This window comes from Macaca fascicularis, chromosome 2 (assembly GCF_037993035.2).
Source record: "Macaca fascicularis isolate 582-1 chromosome 2, T2T-MFA8v1.1".
Taxonomy (NCBI): Eukaryota; Metazoa; Chordata; class Mammalia; order Primates; family Cercopithecidae; genus Macaca; species Macaca fascicularis.
Window position 1 is genome coordinate 181,185,888 of NC_088376.1, and position 22,308 is coordinate 181,208,195.

The following is a 22,308-nucleotide window of genomic DNA, read 5'->3' on the forward strand; positions in this document are numbered from 1 at the left end:
TAACATACTTGAGAAACTTACACTAGAATCACCTTAGAAAAGTGATTTCTGAAATCAGGAAAAAAAGAAATAAGGCGACTCATGATTGTATCTTCAAAGCTAGTTTCTATACCATAGGATCCAACGTGCCTGGCACACGGCACACCATCAGTTGCTACTTCATCCCCATATGCATTCCAGCAACCCATTCTGTTACCACCACATGGCTACTGCCCAACCCCAGCTACTCTCCAAAGTCTGCATTTCCAAATTAATTTAGACTAAAACTGCACTAGAATCACCACATATAACCTGCCAGAAACCTGAAAACCCGAGAGGTTCTGATTCAGGAAGCCTGGGGTGGGGCCGAGGTATCTGCATGTTTAACAAGCTTCACATAAGATACCAATGTCCACCAAAGACTGAAACCTCGAACCCAGGGCACTCAGCAGCTGCACTCTCTCATCCCCAAACCCTCTTGGGCTGATAGGCAAGGGGAATGGTGTGATGGAGAGAGCAGGGACCACAGGCCAGAGGACAAGGAGTACAAAGAAGAAAGCAAGACACATTTTGAGAGGAATCTACAATCAGTCAGGCTTGATGGCTCACGCCTGTAATCCCAGCACTTTGGGAGGCTGAGGTGGGCGGATCACTTGAGGCCAGGAGTTCAAGACCAGCCTGGCCAACATGGTGAAACCCCATCTCTATTAAAAATACAGAAACATTAGCCAGGTGTGGTGGTGCGTGCCTGTAATTTCAGCTACTCAGGAGGCTGAGGCACAAGAATTGCTTGAACCTGGGAGGTGGAGACTGAGTGAGCCAAGATCTTGCCACTGACTCCAGCCTGGGCAACAGAGCAAGACTCCATCTCAAAAAAGCAAACACACAAACAAACAAAAACAACCAATCTTACCCCTCCTAGAAATGTGCCACCCATGCAATGTTCCTGGGTCTGCACAGACTCCAAAGGCTTGAAGCATAAAAGTACTGGATTAAGTCATAAACTGTATGTGAATAATAAAAATATTTATAGACTGAAGAATAAATATGCCAAGAAAAAAAATTTTTACAAAGTCTTGAAATTAAATTCAATTTAGGAACTATTTATTGAATGTCTACAATGTGTCAGATACTGTGCTAGGTGCAGGGCCTCTGGTGACTAATAGGGCAGTGTCTCCCCTTCTCTCAAGGATTAATCCAGGGCATCAGCAGGTATAGCCAAAACCTAGTAGCATGGTTACAAGTATTCTCAAACTTTGTACCCAGGCCTGATCTCAGAGGTACCATCACAAACTTAGCCAGTGACTGAAGCTGATTTCTCTCTGAGGTCATATTCAATACAGAACAACTGAGGTTATCAGAAAATGGAAGTTAGTGGCCGTATGTTTAAGTTGACATTTGTTAAAAGTCAGAGACGTTTGAGGAAATTTTCCTGCCCTGATTAAGCAAAAATATAGAAAGGATATTAAATGTTACTGATTTGACTAACAAATTGAGCTGGAAGATTTGGTCTCTGACTCTTGTAGGGATTTCTTAGTCAGTATCAAACTACAGCACTAACATTAGTCCTTTGTGGGGTTTTTTGTTTGTTGGTTTGTTTGTTTGTTTTGAGAAGGAGTCTCACTTTGACGCCTAGGCTGGAGTGCAGTGGCACGATCTCAGCTCACTGCAAGCTCTGCCTCCCGGGTTCATGCCATTCTCCTGCCTCAGCCTCCAAGTAGCTGGGACTACAGGCGCCCGCCACCACGCCCGGCTAATTTTTTGTATTTTTAGTAGAGACGGGGTTTCACCGTATTAGCCAGGATGGTCTCGATCTCCTGACCTCATGATCCGCCTGCCTCAGCCTCCCAAAGTGCTGGGATCACAGGCGTGAGCCACTGCACCCGGCATTAGCCCTTTGTAAAGACAGACTGCCCGATTTATTTTCTTTAATGAGTCCAACTATGCCCATGCCCATTTTCATTAACATATCATCCATGTCACTGTGAAATCATGTGGCAGAATTAAATTCAGAACCATGATAGTCAATAATTCATTAGTAATTAATAGTATAACTCTGGCTCAAAACATCACCTCCCCCAACACAATCAGTGACTCTAAGTAGGACTGGCATACATCGGTTCACTCATTTAACCAATATTTTATGAACCATTTCCACGTGCCAGGCACTGTGCTAGGCACTGAAGTTACAGCAATGAGCACAGTCTTGGCTTCTGTGAGGCTTTAAGATATATTCAATCAAGAGCCATTTCTCATATTCCTGTGGCAGATATCACGAATCAATCACAGCAACCTCTCCTGACAAGCACCTACGAGCCCAAGGATCTTTCTCAACTTGATACTCGAGAATATCACCAGAGGTGGAACACAAGATGAATTTTATTGGCCACTCCAGAGTCTAACTAACTACATTAAAATCACCTGCTATTCCCACAGACAACTACGCTTTGGTTCATACTGTTTGTTTCTTTCACCTGCCTCTCCTCCCTTTATATGAACATCCAAATCAACTATTCAGAAGATACAGTTCAAATGCTCTACCTTGAATCCTCCCCAGTCAGAAAGAAATTATTCCTCCTCAATCTCTGTACTTCCTTTTTCAATACTATCTAACATAGTCTGCATAGTAAAATAAATGCCATGTAAGGTATCTCTCACGTAAATATCTTAAGGCTAAGAAATGTCTTATATGTCTTAGCCTCAAATTATTTACATCTTTGCGCGCGTGCGCGCACACACACACACACATACTTGCTAGATACTGGTTCAACTATGAGAGAATTTGAGATTAAGAGAATATAGAAGCTCACTTGGGTAAAGCTCACTGGACAGCTATATTCAGTGGGAGTACATCATTTCTGCTGTTCTGGTGAACAGGTTGCATTTGCAAAGCAAATTATTCTAAAGATTTTGTTACATGAAAGAAGAAAAATATTTGATGTGCAGAAATGAAACTAGAGTGGATTCTTGTGAGTCATGGTCTTCTGAAGGTAGTAAAGCCCCAAATATTGTACATAGCATTTGTGTGTATACACATATTTGCATTTTTCCAGGGAAAGAATTCATAGCTTTCACCAGATTCTCAAAACAGGCTATAAGAACTAGAATATATGTGCAGTAATTGTAATGACATACTGACAGATATTGATGTGTTTGTTCTCACACGTCAAAATGGCTTGCTGGCAAAGGGAAGAACCTTTCCCAGATTTATATTTCTCTAAGGATGATCCTGGTCATCTCCAAACTGTTTTTCCTATGATTCACTGCTCCCACTTAGTTGTGTTTTTTTTTTTTTTTAGCATCTAAACATCTGAATGATTGACAGCATCTATCAAACTTCCATGATAATTTCAAAACCTAACACACTTCTACCAGTAAACTTAGCAAATAGATTTTGATGTTAAATCTTGTATACTTTCAGGAAACATGTTATCCAAAAAACCCAAATTAACACATATTAACTCACTCAAAGGCATTTAAAATCATCAATAGTACTTTTTTCTATCTAGGGAAATATAAATAAGGCACTAGGAAAAGAAAATGCATGTAAGACATATAATATTAGTGAATTAGTTTATTTAAAACCATCAGTTTTTCCAACATGAATGGACTGGTTCATATCACACCATATTTAGAGATACAAGGTGATTATAACTAATGTGTCTACAAGACATACTGGGTCAAACAATGTGATCAATCCAAAGGGTATCTTTTAAAAAGAAGTTAAGTACTCAGCTGCAAACATAAGTTAGTCACAAATCAGATTTTTTTTAAAAAAAAAAGGTTTTTAATGAGTCAAATTTATTACAAAAACTTAGTGTGTGTAATCATAGCCAAATGCATTCCTCAGGCATGCCAGTGGCAAGCAAAAGAATGTTAATAGAATGTTATTAAAAAATAAAACTTTTTCTGAATGATACATGTAAAACATCACGGCACATTATCATCATCTGACAACAGAAAACAGAACAGGAAGACACGTTTCAATATTGACTTTTTGTTGTTTCTATAAACGTAAAAAAACCAAAAATTTCAACAGAACACGTAAATCAGAAATTCTAGAGAGTAAGCCATAAAGAGGTGTTCTCTTCCATGCAATTGCCAGCCGGGCACGGTGGCTCACCCCTGTAATCCCAGCATTTTGGGAGGGTAAAGCAGGCAGATGGCATGAGCTCAGGAGTTCAAGACCAACCTGGGCAAGGTGGCAAGATCCTGCCTCTACAAAAAATAAAATTAGCCAGGTGTGGTGGTGCACACCTGTAGTCACGGCTACTCAGGAGGCTGAGGTGGGAGGATCACTTGAGTCCAGGTCAAGCCTGAAGTGAGTCAAGATCATGCCACTGCACGCCAGCCTGGGTGCCAGAGCAAGACCCTGTCTCGGGAAGGTAAAAAAGCATGCAATTCCCTACAAATAATGTCTAATTTCAATGCATGAGAAAAAGCACCTTTACAATTCAAATATATCTTTCAGCCAACAGAGGAACAACTCCATAACTCCCCATCTGCTTTATCTACAAAGACTTAGTGATTACACAATAAAAACTCCTTGGAATTATAAAATAAATTTTAAATAGCAACAATTCACTTGTTCTTTTCTATTTTACTGACTTATACATTTTCAAATATGACCATGTTAATGACCAAGTATGTACAATATTTTAAGGACAAAAATAACAATTATATACAGTTTGCAAAGATCAAATTCTAACCATGGACACCTTTCTTCTAGTCCAATGACTGAAGCCTGTCCAGTGCCAGTAACTCCCAGGGACTGCATAAGGCCAAATGAAGCCTCAATGCTGTATTTACCTTTTTCCTTTCACATGCTTTCATTTTTCTTAAAGAAACATTTACAATGTACCTGCTTTGAAAATATTAACAATGTTTTGTGCCACAGATCAAAGTCCTTGCCTACTCACAAGCTACTGTTAATTGAAGGCAATGTTACCACTCAGATCAAATTCATATGTCTAGATCCCAGATACCTGGGTATGAAATATGCGAATCTGCCAAGAGAAATTAGATATTTTTCTTTTCTTTTAATATAACCCACTATATAATAGTGAACTAAATATGTTTGTTTCATAGAAACAACTTACATTTGCCAATATGAGGCAAATGGTCTATGTACAGATATATCAGGACTGCCTAACTGACAGTGAGTGTTGCTAGCCAGGCTCCAAGCTAATGGAGCTAATACGGTGGAGCTCTCTGCTGAATGGACTTCCCCTTCAGGATACGTCGGATCTGGAAGAGAAACAAATAAAATCTGTGAGGTTTATTTCTTATGGCCAACGCAATGTTATTTCCTTCTGAGTTTCATTCCTTTCTTATACAATCTACACTACTCCTATTAACTTGTAAGTATATGAAGAAATACACACAATACTTCTCAAGATTTTGAGGTGACTCTTAAAAATACTAAACTTTTAAAGCTTATTTCAGATCTCCTATAATAATCTTTGGGTCCAAGAAAGTAAAACATCTCCATTAAAAATTATCTGAAGTTGAAAATCTCCATAAACTTAAATAACACCTATATTCTTTTCCTAATTTTTAGTCTTGCTATTTGTGAGAACATTTAATATAAGGCAGTAATTAAGGCAAATCATAACATCTCGCTTATCTTGAAGTCAGCCTCAACTAACAGGAACACAAAACCCACATTTTATGACACACACACACAAGTAAATCCTTAATACCATTCGAGCCAAAACAGCTGCCATGATATCCAAGTATTAAAGCATCTACACATAACTTCATGGATCACAGAGAAGATCCCAGCTCATTCAGAGTGGTTCATTTTATAACCCAGTCTGATACATTTTATTTTCTATCTCTCAGCCTCCAGCAGATACGAAGCAACAATTTAGAAGAAAGGAGATTGGGGTAGGCGATACAACTGATAGCTGCTAGAAGGAAACATATGATCACAGTACGACGATAAAAGCCAGGGAAAAGACCCCCTACCTGCCCAACACACACAAAATACCAAAGCAAAAAGGAGATAATCTGAGAATATTTAATGAAGAGCTAAATGGCTTAATACCTCAATAATCCCTGAGAGCATAGTTATATGACTGCATACCACAAACAGTGAAGTAGAAGCAAATACTGGGCTTAGGACTCTGCCTTTTTACAAGTTAATGATGGTCCTTGGAACCTCTCTGAATATCAGTTTTCTCAGTTGAAACTTGAAAGTTGCAAAGTTCTTTTAACTATTAAAATATACATGAAAACTCTTTACAAACTATTGAAAGATTCTTTCTAAATTACACAGAGCTCTCTACACAGGGGCTGCTATAACATTATGGTCATAATGACAGCTCAGAATCAAAGAAAAAGCTAAACGGCATTCCACATATTTTATTTTGTGATTAGTAAAGTATGTAATGACCTACCCACAGCCACAATCCCCCTCATTCCCTCCAGGAAAAGAGTTCTATCAAAAACATTTTAAGTTCTTAAAAGAATAAGTTCTCATTATCTAAAAAGTTTACTCATGAAACTATTCAATCCTCAATGATAACATATAACCATATTTGATGAATAAAGCATTAATTCTGTTTAAAGTGTAAAGTATTTCTAGGCTTGAAATTACATAATTTTTGCATTTTTGGTTCAGTATCACTTCGTAGACAGAAATAATTCTAACTATTGATGTTCACTGAGCTCTTCCTACTCTGTACCTGGGACTACTGTCAGCACTCCACATATAACAACTCATTTAATATCCACAATATTTGAAGGCTCATACCTTAAAAGACTAAGATTCTCTTTCCTTGGTATCTGCAGGAACCTTGGTACCTTCTCTTTCCGCACCTTAAACCATTCTGACTTACTCTAACCCTAAGTCTGTGTCACAGAATACTACCTGACCTCTAACCATTTTGAGTCTATGGATAAACCCTCAGATTTCTTAATTGCTCTGTTTCCAAAGGAAGAGGAACACCAAAATGCTATGATGGCTACCGTGAGACACAGATACTGATAGAGCCCACCTAAAGAGCAACAGCTGGCCTCTGCCCTGCACAGCCTAATCTCCCTTTATGTTTCAGACTGGAGTGCCAAAAAGTACTTCCTCTCCCTCCTGTGCCTCTCACCTGTTCTCCCACAGGGCCATCGGGAACCAAATGCACTGGCTGTTCGTTCTCCAAGTTCCGAGTACTTGGGTCGGCTCCCTTCCTCATCAACAGGCGGACGGCATCTAATTGTGTCAGCCGGTACTGCAGGCTGGCAGCAACATGGAGGGCAGTGTTGCCATTGTAAGCCTGAAGATAAAACGAAATACCAGACATCAGGAAGGGGGAAATTTCATGAAAGGAGCTCAAAAACTTTGAGAAGGTATACAGAAGGCCATTCCCACTCTGGTGTGGTTATTAAAGCTTTCTAAAAGTACCTTTGCATTCACAAAAGACAGGCAACTGGGCAGCTCCAAAAAGAGGCGAATGAGTTCCAGATTTGCTTCTTCAGCTGCCAAATGCAGGGCTGTGCGGCCACTTTTGCGATCCTTGTCAAAGGCAAGAGGGAGACAAAAAAAAAAAAAAAGAAAATCCAGATACCATGCCTTGGAATACACTTTTCACCCAGTCTCTTGAATGTCTGATTCGGCTTCAGAGACTCACTTTGAATGCTCCCTTCTCCACAATGCCTTGCTTAATCCCAAGCTAAAGGGAATCTTTTATTTCCCTTAAATTTCCTATTAATTTGCCTGTATGCCTCTTATCACAATGTATCTTTTTATACAGAGTGGCCATAAAATGTAGAAAAATAAATGATATTTTTAAATCCTATGTCGTAACATATCAGTAAACCATGTATTATGTATTCACCTGCATTTCCGGACTTGGTAGCCTCCCTGCAGAGTCATATTTAGCTGTATCTCTCACCTCTTTGACTAGACAGTAAACCTCAAGGGTCCAAACGGTTTATGACTTAGGCAATTTTCCCCACATATTCAGTGAATAAAACCAAATTTTAAAAGAATATTTTCCAGCGTAAAAACAGAAGATGAATTCCACATCCCACAACAATGAAGAAACCCTTACAAAAAGCACTACCTTTATTCTCAGTGTAGGAAAACGGAAGCCAAAATGACAATATCAATTTTAGGCATTTTCTTTTCCTTTCAAAGACTAATTTATTTTACACCTAAATGACCTTTTGGATAATAATCCACAGATTCAAAGCAAATCAAAAAAACACATGAAACGATCTGTTAAAATCTGGGCTTCTTAACCACCCCATACGTTGCTACTCACACCATTAATTTCAAAAAAAAAAAAGGAAGTCTGAATCTGTACTTGGAAGCAAGGTCTTTTGCTCTTCTGCTATAACCAGCTTCTCCCCTACCCCATCTTAAACCTTTTCTTTGAATTTACCTTCGCTTCCACCGCTGCTCCCATTTGAATTAGGCACTTAATGGTATCAACCAGACTCTTATTCTTCAGTAAAAGCTCCTGAACTTCAGGTGAATGAGGCTGTTGATTTCTCTGGAGTTCATGGACCACAGCATTGTGGGCTATGACTGCACAATGAAGGGGAGTCAGGCCTAGAAGAAAAGTATAATCAAGCAGTGGTCGAGCATCCCATCAGGTCTTTTGGTCCTTCTATAACGACAAAAGTTGAGGATGGCCTCTAACTTAACCTACAAATGGGCTTCACAAGAACTAGTAAAGCAATCTGAATATAGTCCCTTTGTTGGGTCTCAGTGCTAGTTTTATCTACAGAATATTTTAGCTTTAATTACCTTCCTTCTTAGCATGATACTTAGTACCCTTAGACCTTATGGGTCCCCCTCTCTAAGTGGCTCTCAATCTAATAAAGTTTCAGTTGCTTACCATCATAGTTAGTTGCCTCAAGATCCACAAACTGATTACTTCCCACTGCTCCCTTCTGAATCGCCTGCAGATTTTAAAAACAGACATCTGTTAGCAACACAAGCTGCACATATACCGAACTATTAGAATCCCCAAGAAATGAGTAAGTTAACTCAAAATAGATTATTGCAATAGGCAACCTATATCCAACTTCTAATATCCAACTGTATCTCTCTGGCCTTGCAATGATGGAAGCCTGGTCTGCTGCCTCTTACCTGAAGCACCTGGCAGTGGCCCTTCTCAGCACAGACATGCAGAGGTGTTCTTCCCCAGCAGTCTGTGGTGTTCACCTGCGCCCCGAGGTTCACCAGATCCTGCACAATGAGATGCTGATTGGCAGCCACTGCCACCTGAAAGGCACTCTGTGGATATCCAGAGGAAAAAAGGTATTTTAAACATACAATGTTATCATAACAAGGAATATGAAACTAAACTATGACTGAGGGAAAAACCCACATAGAGAAAATAAATCCTTTGAATAAGCAATCAAATACTGTAAGACAAGGAAACTAAAGTAAGCCGAGGGTGTGGCTTTATTACACTCAGTGTTTGGTCAAATAGCTACAAAGTTAATAACTTCAAGGTTGATGATAGCAAAAAGTCAACATCTCAAAGTTAATATTAACTAAACTCTCTTGATGTTGAGCTCTAAGATGATCTACACATAAGGCTGGTCATCATTCACTTCACCATGACCCCCTCTTTGCCATTTCAGACTCTGTCAAGGTCCTCACCTGTCCATTGTGCTCCTTAATATCCAGCATGTGAAGTGCATTCATCTTTCTTGCTAGAACATAGGAAAGTGCTCTTCTCCCTTGGGCAACAGCAATATGAAGGAACCTGGGGAACATAGAAAGGAAAAGGGGTGAATTATTTCTGATTTCACTAAGTTGTTCTTTTGAAAAAAAAATCTTCCTTTAGCCCCCTTTTTATATATTGGTACACTCAAATGAAACATTACAAAGCATAATTTGTCTTTTCTGCTACATTGATGATACACCCCAGTTGGAACAGGATGGGTTAGGCTATCAGAAATAAGAAAAAGAAGAATGTCAAGCACCATGCTCATCACCTTACATTTATTATTTTTAATACTCATAAAGTCCCTATACAAGAGGTATTATCATTTTACATCTCCAGGAACTGAGACATAAAGAGGTTAAATAACTTGCCCAAGGCCACAAAGGCATCAGGACAGATTAAGATCAATCTGCAAACCAACTCACAGTTTATCCCTAATCATGATCTAATTGTTTCTGTTCTACAGTCTACGCTGGTCTTCCAAACCCAATTATTCAAGATGACACAGATATTTTTATGATTTAGAACAGGTTATTTGTTCAGCCAAAAAATTTCTTTGAAGGAAAACCCTTTCTTGACATATTAGCTATCACTGCGTGGCGGTTTCTATCTATACTAGTCATCTTGGTTAGCCAACCACTAAGGTATACCTTGGTATACCCTAGAAAAATTCTATGCTTACTAGTCCAACAAGTGTGGCTTACCTAATTAAGAACACGAGATAAAAGGATACTCACGTGTCACCATCTGCATCCTTTGAAAGAAACTGGTCTTGGGAAACATTTGCCAATTTGCTTTCTTCCTGCTCCACTTGCCACTGAAAAAATGATTTCCCTAACTGTGTGGTATTCATTGGATTTCCAGGGATGTTTGGGAATGGCAGGGAAGTGTTTGAAGCGTCAGAGGCCATCTCGTGCCCCGCCATGGCCTCGCAGAGGCTGTCGGACGTCATGCTGAAGCTGTGCAAGTGAGCATCATTCTGCTGCCGAACACTGGAGGAAGTCGGAACGGGATTAGCAATATTCTCAGATTCCCTTTCATTATTAAGAAAGGAAACTAAGCTTTCGTTCGGGCAAAACGGTGATTCTTGACCATCAAAGAGGTTTGGTTCGTAAGTGGGGGACTGGGGAGGTCTGGAGAAAGGACTGTATTCCAGAGTTGGCTTGTGGGTATAGTGCGGCTGCTGCTCTACATGCTGGTTCTGTGGAGAATACTGGTACAGGGAAGCCTGGTCTATCACTTGTGGGGGGCTGTTGACTTGGAATGGCTGGTATTTCTGAGGTGGAGAAAAGACCTGTCCTCCATGGAAGTCTTGACACTGCTCTGCAGGGGAGCTCTGAGGGACCACCACGGGGTTCAACCAGCTAACTTGAACTGTGTTCAGGGAAACGGGGCTGCATTCATTCTTAATGTTGATGATGTTCTGAAGCAGATCAGCACTGCTGTCCTGTTTGGGTTCATTGTGATGAACATCTTCCATGCTCTCCCCGGGCGTTGGTGTTTGAGGTGGTGTCTGGAAAGAAGTAAAATGCAACTTGCACACTCACTTCCTTCTAAAATTATCCCAGGAATAATTTCCAAAGGATAGTCAGAGGAAAATGGTAAGATACTTACCAAAAATTGGGAATGCAACAGAGCTGGCCTTTTGCAAGCTGGTCCATCAGAGAACAAATCGGGCCCTTTCCTTTTCCCACCATATGATACTGTGTTCTTCCATTCTGTACCCAAAGGAATACAGCCTCTGTGATCATCTTATACATGTTACCCGTAATTACACTCTATGATTTGACTCTAAAGCCCTGAAAAAATTACGAATACAAGTAACTCTTACCTCTGAACTGTTCTATGTTCACACCTTGTGTCTATAAAAGAAAAAAGTTTCCAATTTAGTGTATACAAAATGACTTCCTCTTAATATACATCAATAAGTAAGCTTATCTCTAACACCCCTTATATCTTACCATAAATCTCTGATACGGTTTTTCTATCAATATTTATTTTCTATGTCAATTTTTATTCTATCTTGCAACTTCCTCATTTTCACTTTCACCTTAGCTCAACGGAGGTCAAGATGAAATTAATAAGAGCATGTGATTTTTCCCTTCTAGTTAAAAAGTTCCATTTCGGTTGAGTCCCTGAACTTGCCTTCATTTATTTATTTATTTAAGTTTCTCTTGCCCACCTACCAGGTGTCTGGCACTGGGCTCAGGAGGATACAACAGACCAAATATGGTCTCTGTCCTATGGACTCTGTCATCTATGAAAAATTTCAAGTAACTTACTTGATGACTGGACCTAGGCCATCATAACAACCTTGACAGACTAACCCCTCCCCACCACTCTACACTCAAAACAGAAAAATAGATGTCACCTTAAAATCATCCACAGCTTGGCCAGAGCCCTTCTGTTTATGACTTCGGATGTGCAACAGGAGTTCCTTCACCGAGTTCTTCACCCGAACACCTTGAAAAGGGCCTCTCTGCTGCCTGCCAACCCCCATATGGGGCTCAACTGTTCAAAAGAAAACAAAACATATTCCTGGTTAAGTATCTTCACAGACATAAACGTTACTAATCCCAAAAGTATAGCTGTTGCCTAATGTATAAAGTCCCCAAGCAGCAGATTGCAAAACATTTCCAACTTGCTCTGGTCAATCATTGTGAGTCCCGAGCTCTGCTCAAGGCTCCTAAGTTGCCTGATACCTTTCTCTACTGGGTACCCTAAGAAATTAAAGCTCATAAAAACGTGGTCAAGGATCCTCAGAACCAAGAGGCAAACCCAAATGAAGCCTCTCTATCTTTCAGCTCTAACCACCCATGAGAATGGATCACCGATTTTGCCATCCTGACTCTCATAGATCTATAATTATTCTTGACTTTGGAAAAACCTTGGGGAGCAAGTGATAAATGATGCACTTTTAGCTTTTTAAACCATTGGTTTTATGATCACATAGAAATTTTAAAGTCTATCAATTCCGCTTCCCCAAGAAGGCACAAAACAACTTCTTTCAAAGATCTCAATGTACCAAAACCTGACAATTAACAATGTCTTAGATTCATGTCTTATTATTTCCTTCAATTCAACCGTGCCAAAAAAAAAAGCTGCTTAAATTAACTGAGCTTAAACACATTTCTACATATGCAAACAGGATTTCCCCTCACTGACTGTTTTTGGACTTACTTACACAGGTCTTCTAAGTAAAAAGGAAATATGCTTGTTTCACTTTTAAATTCTGAAATACACTTTAGCATTTAGTATAGAAGTACAGTACACCTCTTCTGATCACTATTATGTCACAACCTCTTAGTATGTGTGTTCAACATAAATTCACAAAAAGTCAGGAAATGAATAATTCAGCCACTCCATCAAGTGTAGAAAAAATAAGGTGGGGCAAGAAACAACGCATAATTTGAACATAGGTATCTATCATAAATATGTGAGATAAATAGTTCAATGATAGGGTAAGTGAAACATGAGTTGGCTTTAAGTTTAGGGATTTCAAAAGATACCAGAATTGCCAGAATCTAACACAGCATTTTTCTGGAATGACAGCAGTTAATAATCCAACGTCACAGAGATTAAAAAAAAAATGCAGTTTCAGAAATCCCCTGTGGCCGTGTGGTAAACCAAGCGACTAGCAAAACAGTTTCAGCCAGATGAAGGCCAAATGGGGAAGAAAAGGTCCTAAACACATTCTTTCTGGATCTGCTACACAGTGGTTTAAATCACTTTTCACATGATTTTAAATGACTTAAAATGAAAATGAGAAATCACTTTTTAAAATAAATGACAACCAAAACAGGAGTGGCTAAGAGCGGGAAACACCGGAAAGAGATGTTCTTTAAAACCATGCTGATTAGACTCTCAACGGTTCAATTATCGAGGCGTTTTTCTAGCCTACCCACAGGGGCATCCTGTTTTCCCCCAAATTATGCAACTTGGTTCACTAAGAAAGGAAACCAATTCGCAGCCAACGAAAGATAACATAACGTCTTTCTCTGCTAGAGATGGCTTATCCGTTTTTTTTTTTAAGGCATACAGAACAAAAATAAGACCTCAGAAATTCTGGGCAGACTTCCGAAACTCGCCAAACTAAAGGCATAACTTGAGTTGGTTTTCAGCCCTGCTTCACCTTAATAACAGCAGTTTTCTTTTCTTTGACGGTCAAGTATTTTTACTTAAAACTTCCATAAATACTGACGAAGAAATAAGTCATGACCTTTAACGCAATCCCCAAACCCTTATCCTCTGCTACAGCTTTTCACTAAAATAGTCACAAGAAGAAAATTACACCTACATCAGACCCCAAATCTCATCACAGTATATTAATTATAACTCAACAAAGCTGCTTCTTAGAGAGTGAGCGATCTCCTGGTCACTCGCCCGGCAGTCAGAGCTCGGCTGAGCGGTTTCCGAAGCCCCGAGGCCCGCAAGAGGGCGCCGGTACAGCCGGCCGCCGAAGGGCGTGTAGATCTGGCAGGCGTCCGGCCCGGGCAAGGCGGGGAGGGGTAACTGATGGCTAAGGTGCGTACGTTCTAGCTCTAAGGAGGGCGCAGGGGCCACCCTCCATCTGGGGAGTCTTCCAACCTCCCAGGGCGTGCGCGCCCCGAGAACGCAGCGGTGCGGGGCCGGCTGGTACCTGGCTGGCGCTCGGCGCGGGCGCCGCCTCTCGGCCGGGACTCCACGGCGCCGCAGGAGGATACAGACGAGGCGGAGAAGTCCGAGGAGTCGGAGCCGGGAGAGCCGGGCGCCGAGGGGCCCGAGGCCGAGCAGCTAGCGTCGCAGGCGCCCGGGGCGGCGGCGGGCGGCGACGCGCCGTAGAAGTAGCCCAGGTTGAGTGGGCTGGTCATGAGGCCGCAGCCGCCCGCCGCGTCCCGCAGCCCCTCTCCGCCGCGGCTGTCGTCCAGCAGCTTGTCCACAATCATGCTCCCAGGCTGGGCGCTCGGGGACCCCGACACCTGCGCCACCGGCTCGCTGCGCGCGGTTGCCTCCCGGGCGAGCTCGGAGAACTGTCGGCGGGCGGATAGCGCGGGCGGGTACGGGCGCGGCGCGGGGCTGCCAGGGTATTTAACCGGCCCCCGAGCTCGCCGACCTCCCCGGCGCCCGGCCCGGCCATTGGCGGTGCCCGGGCCGCCTCCCAGCCCCTCCTCCGGATGCGGCCGATTTCCAGTAGAATGTACAGGATGAGGCAATGCGCCCTCCGCCCTCCGCCCTCGCCCCGCCCGCCCGGCTCCGCCCAGATCGACCGGTTGTTTTCCTGCCCTTCACCTGGAAACCCCGACAACGCGCGGCCTCCCGCCTCCTGCCTCTCGCCTCCCGCATTCCACCTCCCGCCTGCGGGACCCCGACCCTCGCCCGGGCCAGTCCTGCCCTCTAGGCCCCCGCCGGGCCTGGGCGCCCGGGGAGAGGGCGCGCGGCGCAGGGCTGGGCCTGCAGAGGGAGGCGGGAGTCAGCGGTGGGAACCGGTCGGCCTGGTTCTTGGGGCCTGGCAAGTCCGGAAGGAGCGCGCCCCTCACCCCTCTGCCTGCCCTGGCGCGGCGAGCTGTTAGCCCAGTTAACGCATCTCTGGAAGGTTCTTAAGGGCCTGTCTCCTTGGGCGCCCCAGCGTAGCCTCCCTTCTCAAACAGCGTTTGTCGACGTTTTTAGGCAACATCCCGAATTGAAAGAGATGTTGGAGCATTTTTATGTTCTCAAATTATCTTCTGGGACGCAAATAATTTTTTAGGTGCAGCCATGAATAAAAAGTAATGCCACACTTCTGTATCCTTCAATACTAGAACAAAGCCATCTTAGCAAAATAATTAATACATAAACATATAGGTGTCTAGATGTAATTTTTTAAATTCTGCATAGCTTTACATTGCATCTGATAAACTAACACAGTAATTTGGACTTTTCCTGTCTTGAATACTTTTTTCCAATGGATTTATACAACTATTTGTTCAAGTCCAACTAGCAAAAAATGCAGGAATGATAAGGTTAAGTACACACATGCTATGTTAAAAGAAACCGATTATGATTAAATAACACGAGGGATACAAAGTTCAGTGAGCCACCTAAAAAGAGAAACAACAGGTCTGGTAGAGGAAAAAGGAGGTCAGAAGGAAAATCTTTGCAGGGGTGGTGGCATTTAAGATAGGTCCTAAAGGATGGGGGGGGGCATGGGGCCCACAGCATTTACAGAAAGAACAAGAGCAAAGAATTAAGGAGAGGGTTCATATTACAGTGTACAGTCCCCTTTTACGATTGTCAGAAGACGATGACATTAAACATAAAAGGTAACTTGGTGCCTTTGGGTGGAGCACCTCCAGCAGCTGAGACACTGGAATTTTATTTAATAAACATTGAGAAAACATGAATTTTAGGTAAGCAAAATTAATCTGCAAGCAGTTGAGAGAAGATGAAGAATCCAGAGGCCATTAGGATCCACTGCAGTAGCCCAGGAGAGAAATGACTGGGCACTGGGGCAGATACAGTGGGAAAGGAGAAAGTAAATGGAAAGAAAGCAGAGCTGGGCAGCATTGCTAGGGCAGAACCCACAGGTCTGGCTCTTTTGGAGGTGGGGAGCAATGAAAGGGTCCCCAGTCAGGCCATGGCTTGGAGCCATGACCAGGTGAACAGGGCCACCAGCTCCAGATCACAAGGAAAACACCAGAGCAGAATGTTAGGGTTTTAGGAGGGAGGGAGGGACACCATGAGTTTGGATTGTTACTCAGTATTAGTAGGTGGTATAAGACCCTGGTGGGGACAGGTCCAAAGTAAATACAGCCATGCCCCACAAAATGATGTTTAAGTCAACAATGAACTCCATGTACAATGGCGGTCCTGTAAGATTTTAATACCATATTTTTTACTGTTTCTATGTTTAGATATGTTTAGATAGACAAATACCTCTGTGTTACAGTTGCCTACAGTGTTCAGTACAGTAACATGCTGTGCACGTTTATAGACCAGGAGCAACAGACTACACCATAGAGCCTAGGTGACTAGTAGGCTAGACTATCTAGGTTTGTGCAAGTACATTCCATAATGTTCAAACAACGACAAAATCACTTAACGACACATTTCTCAGACTGTATCTCCATCGTTAAGCAATGCATGACTGTATTTCCTTGTTTCTCACGAGTGTATTTCCCTAAAACTTCTTGCTGTCTCTCCCTCTAACTTTTTGATAACTTTAAAAAATAAATAAATAAAAAACAAAACAAATCCCTTGGTGTATCTGTGGAAAATACAAGACTTCAGTAATTGCAATTCCTTGGAAACCAAAATCATTTAAAAGATGCTCCAAATAAGATGTTGAGTGTGATGGCTAATTTGATGTGTCAATTTGACTGGATTAAGGCATGCCCAGGCAGCTGGTAAAACATCATTTTGGGGTATGTCTGTGAGAGTGTTTCTGGAAGATATTTGCATTTGAATCAGTAGACAGAGTGAAGAAGATCCCCCCTCGCCAATGTGGGTAGGCATCCTGCAATCCACTGAGGGCCAGAATAGAACAAAAAGGCTGAAGCTATCTTCTTGAGCTGGGACATCCGTCTTTTCCTACCCTTAGACATCAGCACTCCTGGTTCTTGGGCCTTCAGACTCTGACTAGGACTTACAGCACCAGCTCGCCTGGTTCTCAGGCCTTCAGGCTTGACCTAGAACTGCATCACCAGCTCTTCTGGTTCTTCAGCTTACGGATGGCAGATGGTGGGACTTCTTGGCCTCCATAATTGTGTGAGCCAATCCTTCAAAATAAATCCCTTTCTATGTATTTATATGTACCCTGTTGGTTCTATTTCTCTGGAGAACCCTAATACGTTAGAGTTTCTCAATAAAATCTATTTGAATTTTGTTTTCTACCTACTAATATTTTATGTATAATAAAGGATTTAAATGCCCATTCAAATAAATCCATAGAAAGTAATTTTTTACAAAATTAATTATCCTCCTGTTTTAATTATCTTCCCATTTTGCATGAGATACGAAAATTCAAGCCACAAATTCGTGACCTCTGGAGAACTTAATATAGACCAAGATGATCAACAAAAGACTAATGTTTCAACATGAAGTTTTCTGTGCAATGCCAAAGCAATAGTACTGTTTGACAAGACCACAACCCCCAATGCCCAGAAGCCCTCCCACACACATCAAAAACAGTTGTTAATATCGCTACAAAAAAATTTAAATGTACTTTGCTTTATGTAAACATCGAAATACAAATTCAGTTTGATCTATCAGGTCAAATGATAGGATGCTGCCATTGTTCTAATCAGATATGGTTGAACACTCATGCTGTGGGAGACAGCCACCATGTCCTCCTGTGGGAGGACACTGCCTGGAAAAGTCAACTGAGGTCAACAGCCAGCACCAATATGCCCGCCATGGGAGTGAGCTACTTTGAAAGTAGATTCTGCCGCTGCACATCAGGCCTTCAGATGACTGCAGCTCTGGCCGACATCTTGACTGTAGTCTTATGAGAGATTTTGAGCCAGAACTCTGAAAAACACTCAGAGATTTCTGATGCACAAAAACTGTATATGAAATATGGGGCCTTGAGAATTTGTCCAGTTACACTGCTCCATCAAAAGCAAAGAAGAGATTAAAATCCTCATCAAACTGACTCTGGAGCCTCATCTTTTGCTTTAAAAAAAGAGATTAGAGGATTCACTTCCTCCAGACTCAGATGTACTGTCTACAACTAAAGATACTGAAAAAGATGAAATGATATATCAGAGAGTTCTGTGACAACTCATAGAGGGGAGAAATCTTGTCCAAAGCTACTGGAAGAAACTGTAAAGAAGAAATAAATATATGAGAACGCTATCTTTGCCCAGGCTTTATAAATGTTAATAATTTACCTTATTGTATCTTATGCAGTAGAACATTTTTGCATAGTTTTATGGTGTCAATTAACATTGTAACACTATCATGAGACCAATAATTCAGAGTTTCAAAAAAGGAACCGAGGGCTGGGCTGGGTGCAGTGGCTCACACCTGTAATCCCAGCAATTTGGGAGGCCATGGCAGGAGGTATTGCTTGAGCCCAGTATTGCTTCAAGACCAGCCTGGGCAATATAACGAGACCCCATCTCTACATAAAATTAAAAATTAAAAAATTAGCTGGGCATAGTGGCACATGCCTGTGGTTCCAGCTCCTTGGGAGGCTGAAGTGGGAGGATAACTTGAGCCCAAGAAGTCAAGGCTGCAAGCAGTAGGCTATGATCATACAACTGCACTCCAGCCTGAGTGACAGAGCAAGACCTTGTCTCAAAAAAAAAAAAAAAAAAAAGGAATTGGATTTTTTTTTTTTTTTTTTTTTTTGAGACAGAGTCTTGCTCTGTCACCCAGGCTAGAGTGTGGTGGCACGACCTCAGCTCACTGCAAGCTCTGCCACCCAGGTTCATGCCATTCTCCTGCCTCAGCCTCCCAAGTAGCTGGGACTACAGGTTCCCGCCACCACGCTCAGCTAATTTTTTGTATTTTTAAGAGAGACGGGGTTTCACCATGTTAGCCAGGATGGTCTCAATCTTCTGACCTCATGATCCCCTGCTCCTCGGCCTCCCAAAGCGCTGAGATTACAGGCATGAGCCACTGCACCCGGCCGGAATTGGATTTTTAAGTGTAGATGTAATGAACTTTTGAAAAGCTAAGGACAATTTGGAACAGCTTTTCAAACTTGAGATGAAAAAGCCAGTATCTTACAGGATAAGTTATTATATTACTTTGGCTGAAGAAATGAACATCATAGGTGAGAGACCAGTAAAGCCTGACAGAGTTTATTTTGCTGAATGCTTTCTAGATGAAAAGTCAGCAAAAGAAATCACAGCACTGCCACTTTGCAACGATACAGTAGCTCACTGAATTAAAGACTTAACTGCAAACTGGTTTTGTCTGCAGAATTGCACTCTTGCCTTAGAAATGGATAGGTTTATGGACTGTCTGGACTTGCTATTTCAGTTATATTCACTTACAGCACCAGCCAGTCATCAAAGGTCTTTTATTTGAATGCATGACAACAAACACAAGGAATGCTGAAACATTCAAAATGTACAATAACTTTTCAAATCTCATCATTTATCCTGAAACAGTTGTGTTTACATTTGAAATGATGGTACAAATGCAATGGGTAAAACTACTGGTGCCTTAAAACAAATCAAGGCAGTGGCAGCAAAAAGAACTAGTAATCACTGTATTCTTCACCACTGTCTACTTGCAGAAAGAAAAAGAAAAAAAAGCCAGTTTCACCTAAGAAGTCCTGGACGAAACAGTAACAGTCTTAATTGACTCTTGTATACATCATTTTAATATTTTATGTGGCAAAATGGGAAATATGCATAGAAGTTTGTGCTGCATCCTGAAATATGATAATTGTCTCAAGGAAATGCACTTGTCTATTAGCTTGAACAATATGACATTGCCATTTGTTCTAATCAAATACTGTTTTGAGTTGTGAGTTGAACTGCCCTCTGTTTTTCATGGAATACCAATTATACTTGACTGACAAACTGTGTTTCAGACTCAGGTATTTGTCAGTTTTTGGTTTTGTTTTGTTTTTTAATGAACAAAGTGAGCCTGTCACATCAAGGAAAATAACTAACAGTATTTATTGCCAATAATAAAATTCAAGTTTTTGAATAAAAATTACAATTTTGAGAAACTTCTGTTGGACACCTTGAGCTTGATAGCTTCCTAGTTCTAGAAGACTTTTTCGATAAGCCCAATGGTGATGTGCTATTAACAAATGTGATTTTTTAACATTATATAATGAAATGTGGCAACATTTAGAAAATTTGCATAATTTAATTAACTAATAATTTCCAAATGAACAATGCAAGACATTATAAAATCATACATGGGTGAAAGAGCCATTCAAAGTGTGAGAGTAGCCAATGGATTTTAACGTATCAGAATATAAAAAGTTCATTGATATGGTTTCAGGTTCCATCTTGTATCTCTCCTTTAAGGAACTACCACTTGTTCTGGTATAATATTAAATTAGAATATCCAAATTACCTGAAAAGACTATTAAGCTATTTCTTCCTTTTCCAACTACATATGTGTATGAGACCAGATTTTCTTTATATTTTCACCAACATAACATACTGTGACACGTTTCTTTTTTAAGAGACAGGGTTTCACTCTGTCACTCAGGCTGAAGTGCAATGGCATGATTATAGCTCATTGTAACCTCTAACTCCTGGGCTCAATCTCTCCTCCCGCCTCAGTCTCCCCAGTAGCTAGGACTACAGGCATGCTCCACCAGGCCTGGCTAATTTTTTTTATTTTTCATGTTTTGTAGAGACAGGGTCCAGCTGTGTTGCCTAGGCTTGTCTGGAACTCCTGGCTTCAAGTGATCCTCCCACCTCAGCCTCCCAAGTCACTAGGATTACAGGCATAAACCCCTGCACCTGGCCAACTGCAACAAATGAAATGCAGAAGCAAATATGAAAATCTGTCTTCTGTAAAACCGGACGTTAAGAAATTTGCAAAGATGTGAAACAATACTGTTTGCATGAAGTTTTTTTTTTTTTAGAAAATACAGATTTTAAAAATAAATTAGTAAGAAAAGATTTAAATAAGTTTTAGGGATCGAATGTAGGCAATGTCCTATCAGTCAACTCAGTAGTTCCAGACTGGACTCATCATTGTTGAACAGCTGGTTCTGAAACTCTCCTCTCTTCTCCATCTCTAATTTCCACTATCCAAGACAGGCCTTGATCTCCTACCTGATGCAAATGATCACCTATCCAGCCTTGCCCACTTAAAACCCGTCCTCCAGACTGCCATCAGCATGCCAATGGGATGCTGGAGTGCCAGGAACTCTTCGACCAGGTCTAAGAATTCCTCCACACCAGTGGTGTTCAATCTTTGGGCTTCCCTGAGCCATAGTGGAAGAAGAATTGTCTTGGGTCACACATAAAATACACTAACACTAATGGCAGCTGATGAGCTAAAACAAAAAAGAAAAAAGAAAAAAAAAATCATGAAAGAATCTCATAACGTTTTAAGAGAGTTTATGAATTTGTGTTGGGCCACATTCAAAGCCATCCTGGGCCACATGTTGCAGCCCATGGGCCACAGGTTGGACAAGCTTGCTCTACGCTGTATAAAAATCCTTCAGTTACAAACCTGCATGTTGCGCACATGTACCCTAGAACTTAAAGTATAATAAAAAATAAAAAAATCCTTCAGTGGCTCTCTACTGCTTTTAGCATGGAGTCCAATCTTCTTAGAATGACAGATGTCCAAGCCCTGCCTTCCTCACAAGCTTCATCTTCCTCGTTACCTTCAGTAATATGAAACTGAGTATAGTTTCCCACAGCTCTGGGACTTTGCTCTTGCTGTTCTTCTCTCTTCTTCCTCACCCAAAAACTCATGCTCACTTAATACCCAACACTCACTCAAGACTCACTTAATAGCCAACACTTCTGGAGCCTTCCCTGACCCTCCCTTCCTCCCCTGACCCCAACTGTCTCCCCCACTTCTGGGCTAAGGGCCCTTCCTCTCAGTCTCCACACAGACTTCTATCATAGCTCTTAGGATGTGCTAAAATTAACCATTTATGAGTCTGTGTCCTCTATTCCACTATAAGCTCCCGAGACATGTATCCCTTGTCAATAGCCAAGTACCTGTTACTTAGTAGGTAGTTACTTGGTACATA

The 22,308-nt window shown here is 41.4% G+C and overlaps 1 protein-coding gene across 6 annotated transcripts in view; it reads right to left on the bottom strand.

Moving 5' to 3' along the window:
* Nucleotides 1-3,538: 3,538 nt before the first annotated feature.
* NFKBIZ (NFKB inhibitor zeta) overlaps nucleotides 3,539-22,308 on the bottom strand; it is a 32,629-nt gene continuing 13,859 nt past the window's right edge. The window contains exons 1-12 of one of the 6 annotated variants that reach the window (XM_005548252.5): nucleotides 14,299-14,699; nucleotides 12,031-12,170; nucleotides 11,491-11,521; nucleotides 11,274-11,377; nucleotides 10,397-11,172; nucleotides 9,593-9,698; nucleotides 9,074-9,220; nucleotides 8,820-8,883; nucleotides 8,361-8,530; nucleotides 7,379-7,489; nucleotides 7,083-7,250; nucleotides 3,539-5,226 (exon numbers count right to left, since the gene is read on the bottom strand). In XM_005548252.5, coding sequence (XP_005548309.3) covers nucleotides 5,173-5,226; nucleotides 7,083-7,250; nucleotides 7,379-7,489; nucleotides 8,361-8,530; nucleotides 8,820-8,883; nucleotides 9,074-9,220; nucleotides 9,593-9,698; nucleotides 10,397-11,172; nucleotides 11,274-11,377; nucleotides 11,491-11,521; nucleotides 12,031-12,170; nucleotides 14,299-14,584 — 2,157 coding nt within the window. In that variant the 5' untranslated portion in view covers nucleotides 14,585-14,699 and the 3' untranslated portion in view covers nucleotides 3,539-5,172. Of the gene's footprint in view, nucleotides 5,227-5,523; nucleotides 7,251-7,378; nucleotides 7,490-8,360; nucleotides 8,531-8,819; nucleotides 8,884-9,073; nucleotides 9,221-9,592; nucleotides 9,699-10,396; nucleotides 11,173-11,273; nucleotides 11,378-11,490; nucleotides 11,522-12,030; nucleotides 12,171-13,956; nucleotides 14,700-22,308 lie in introns of those variants that run through there. The other 5 variants (XM_074033537.1, XM_065539242.2, XM_005548251.5 and 2 more) reach the window with 5 other exon arrangements.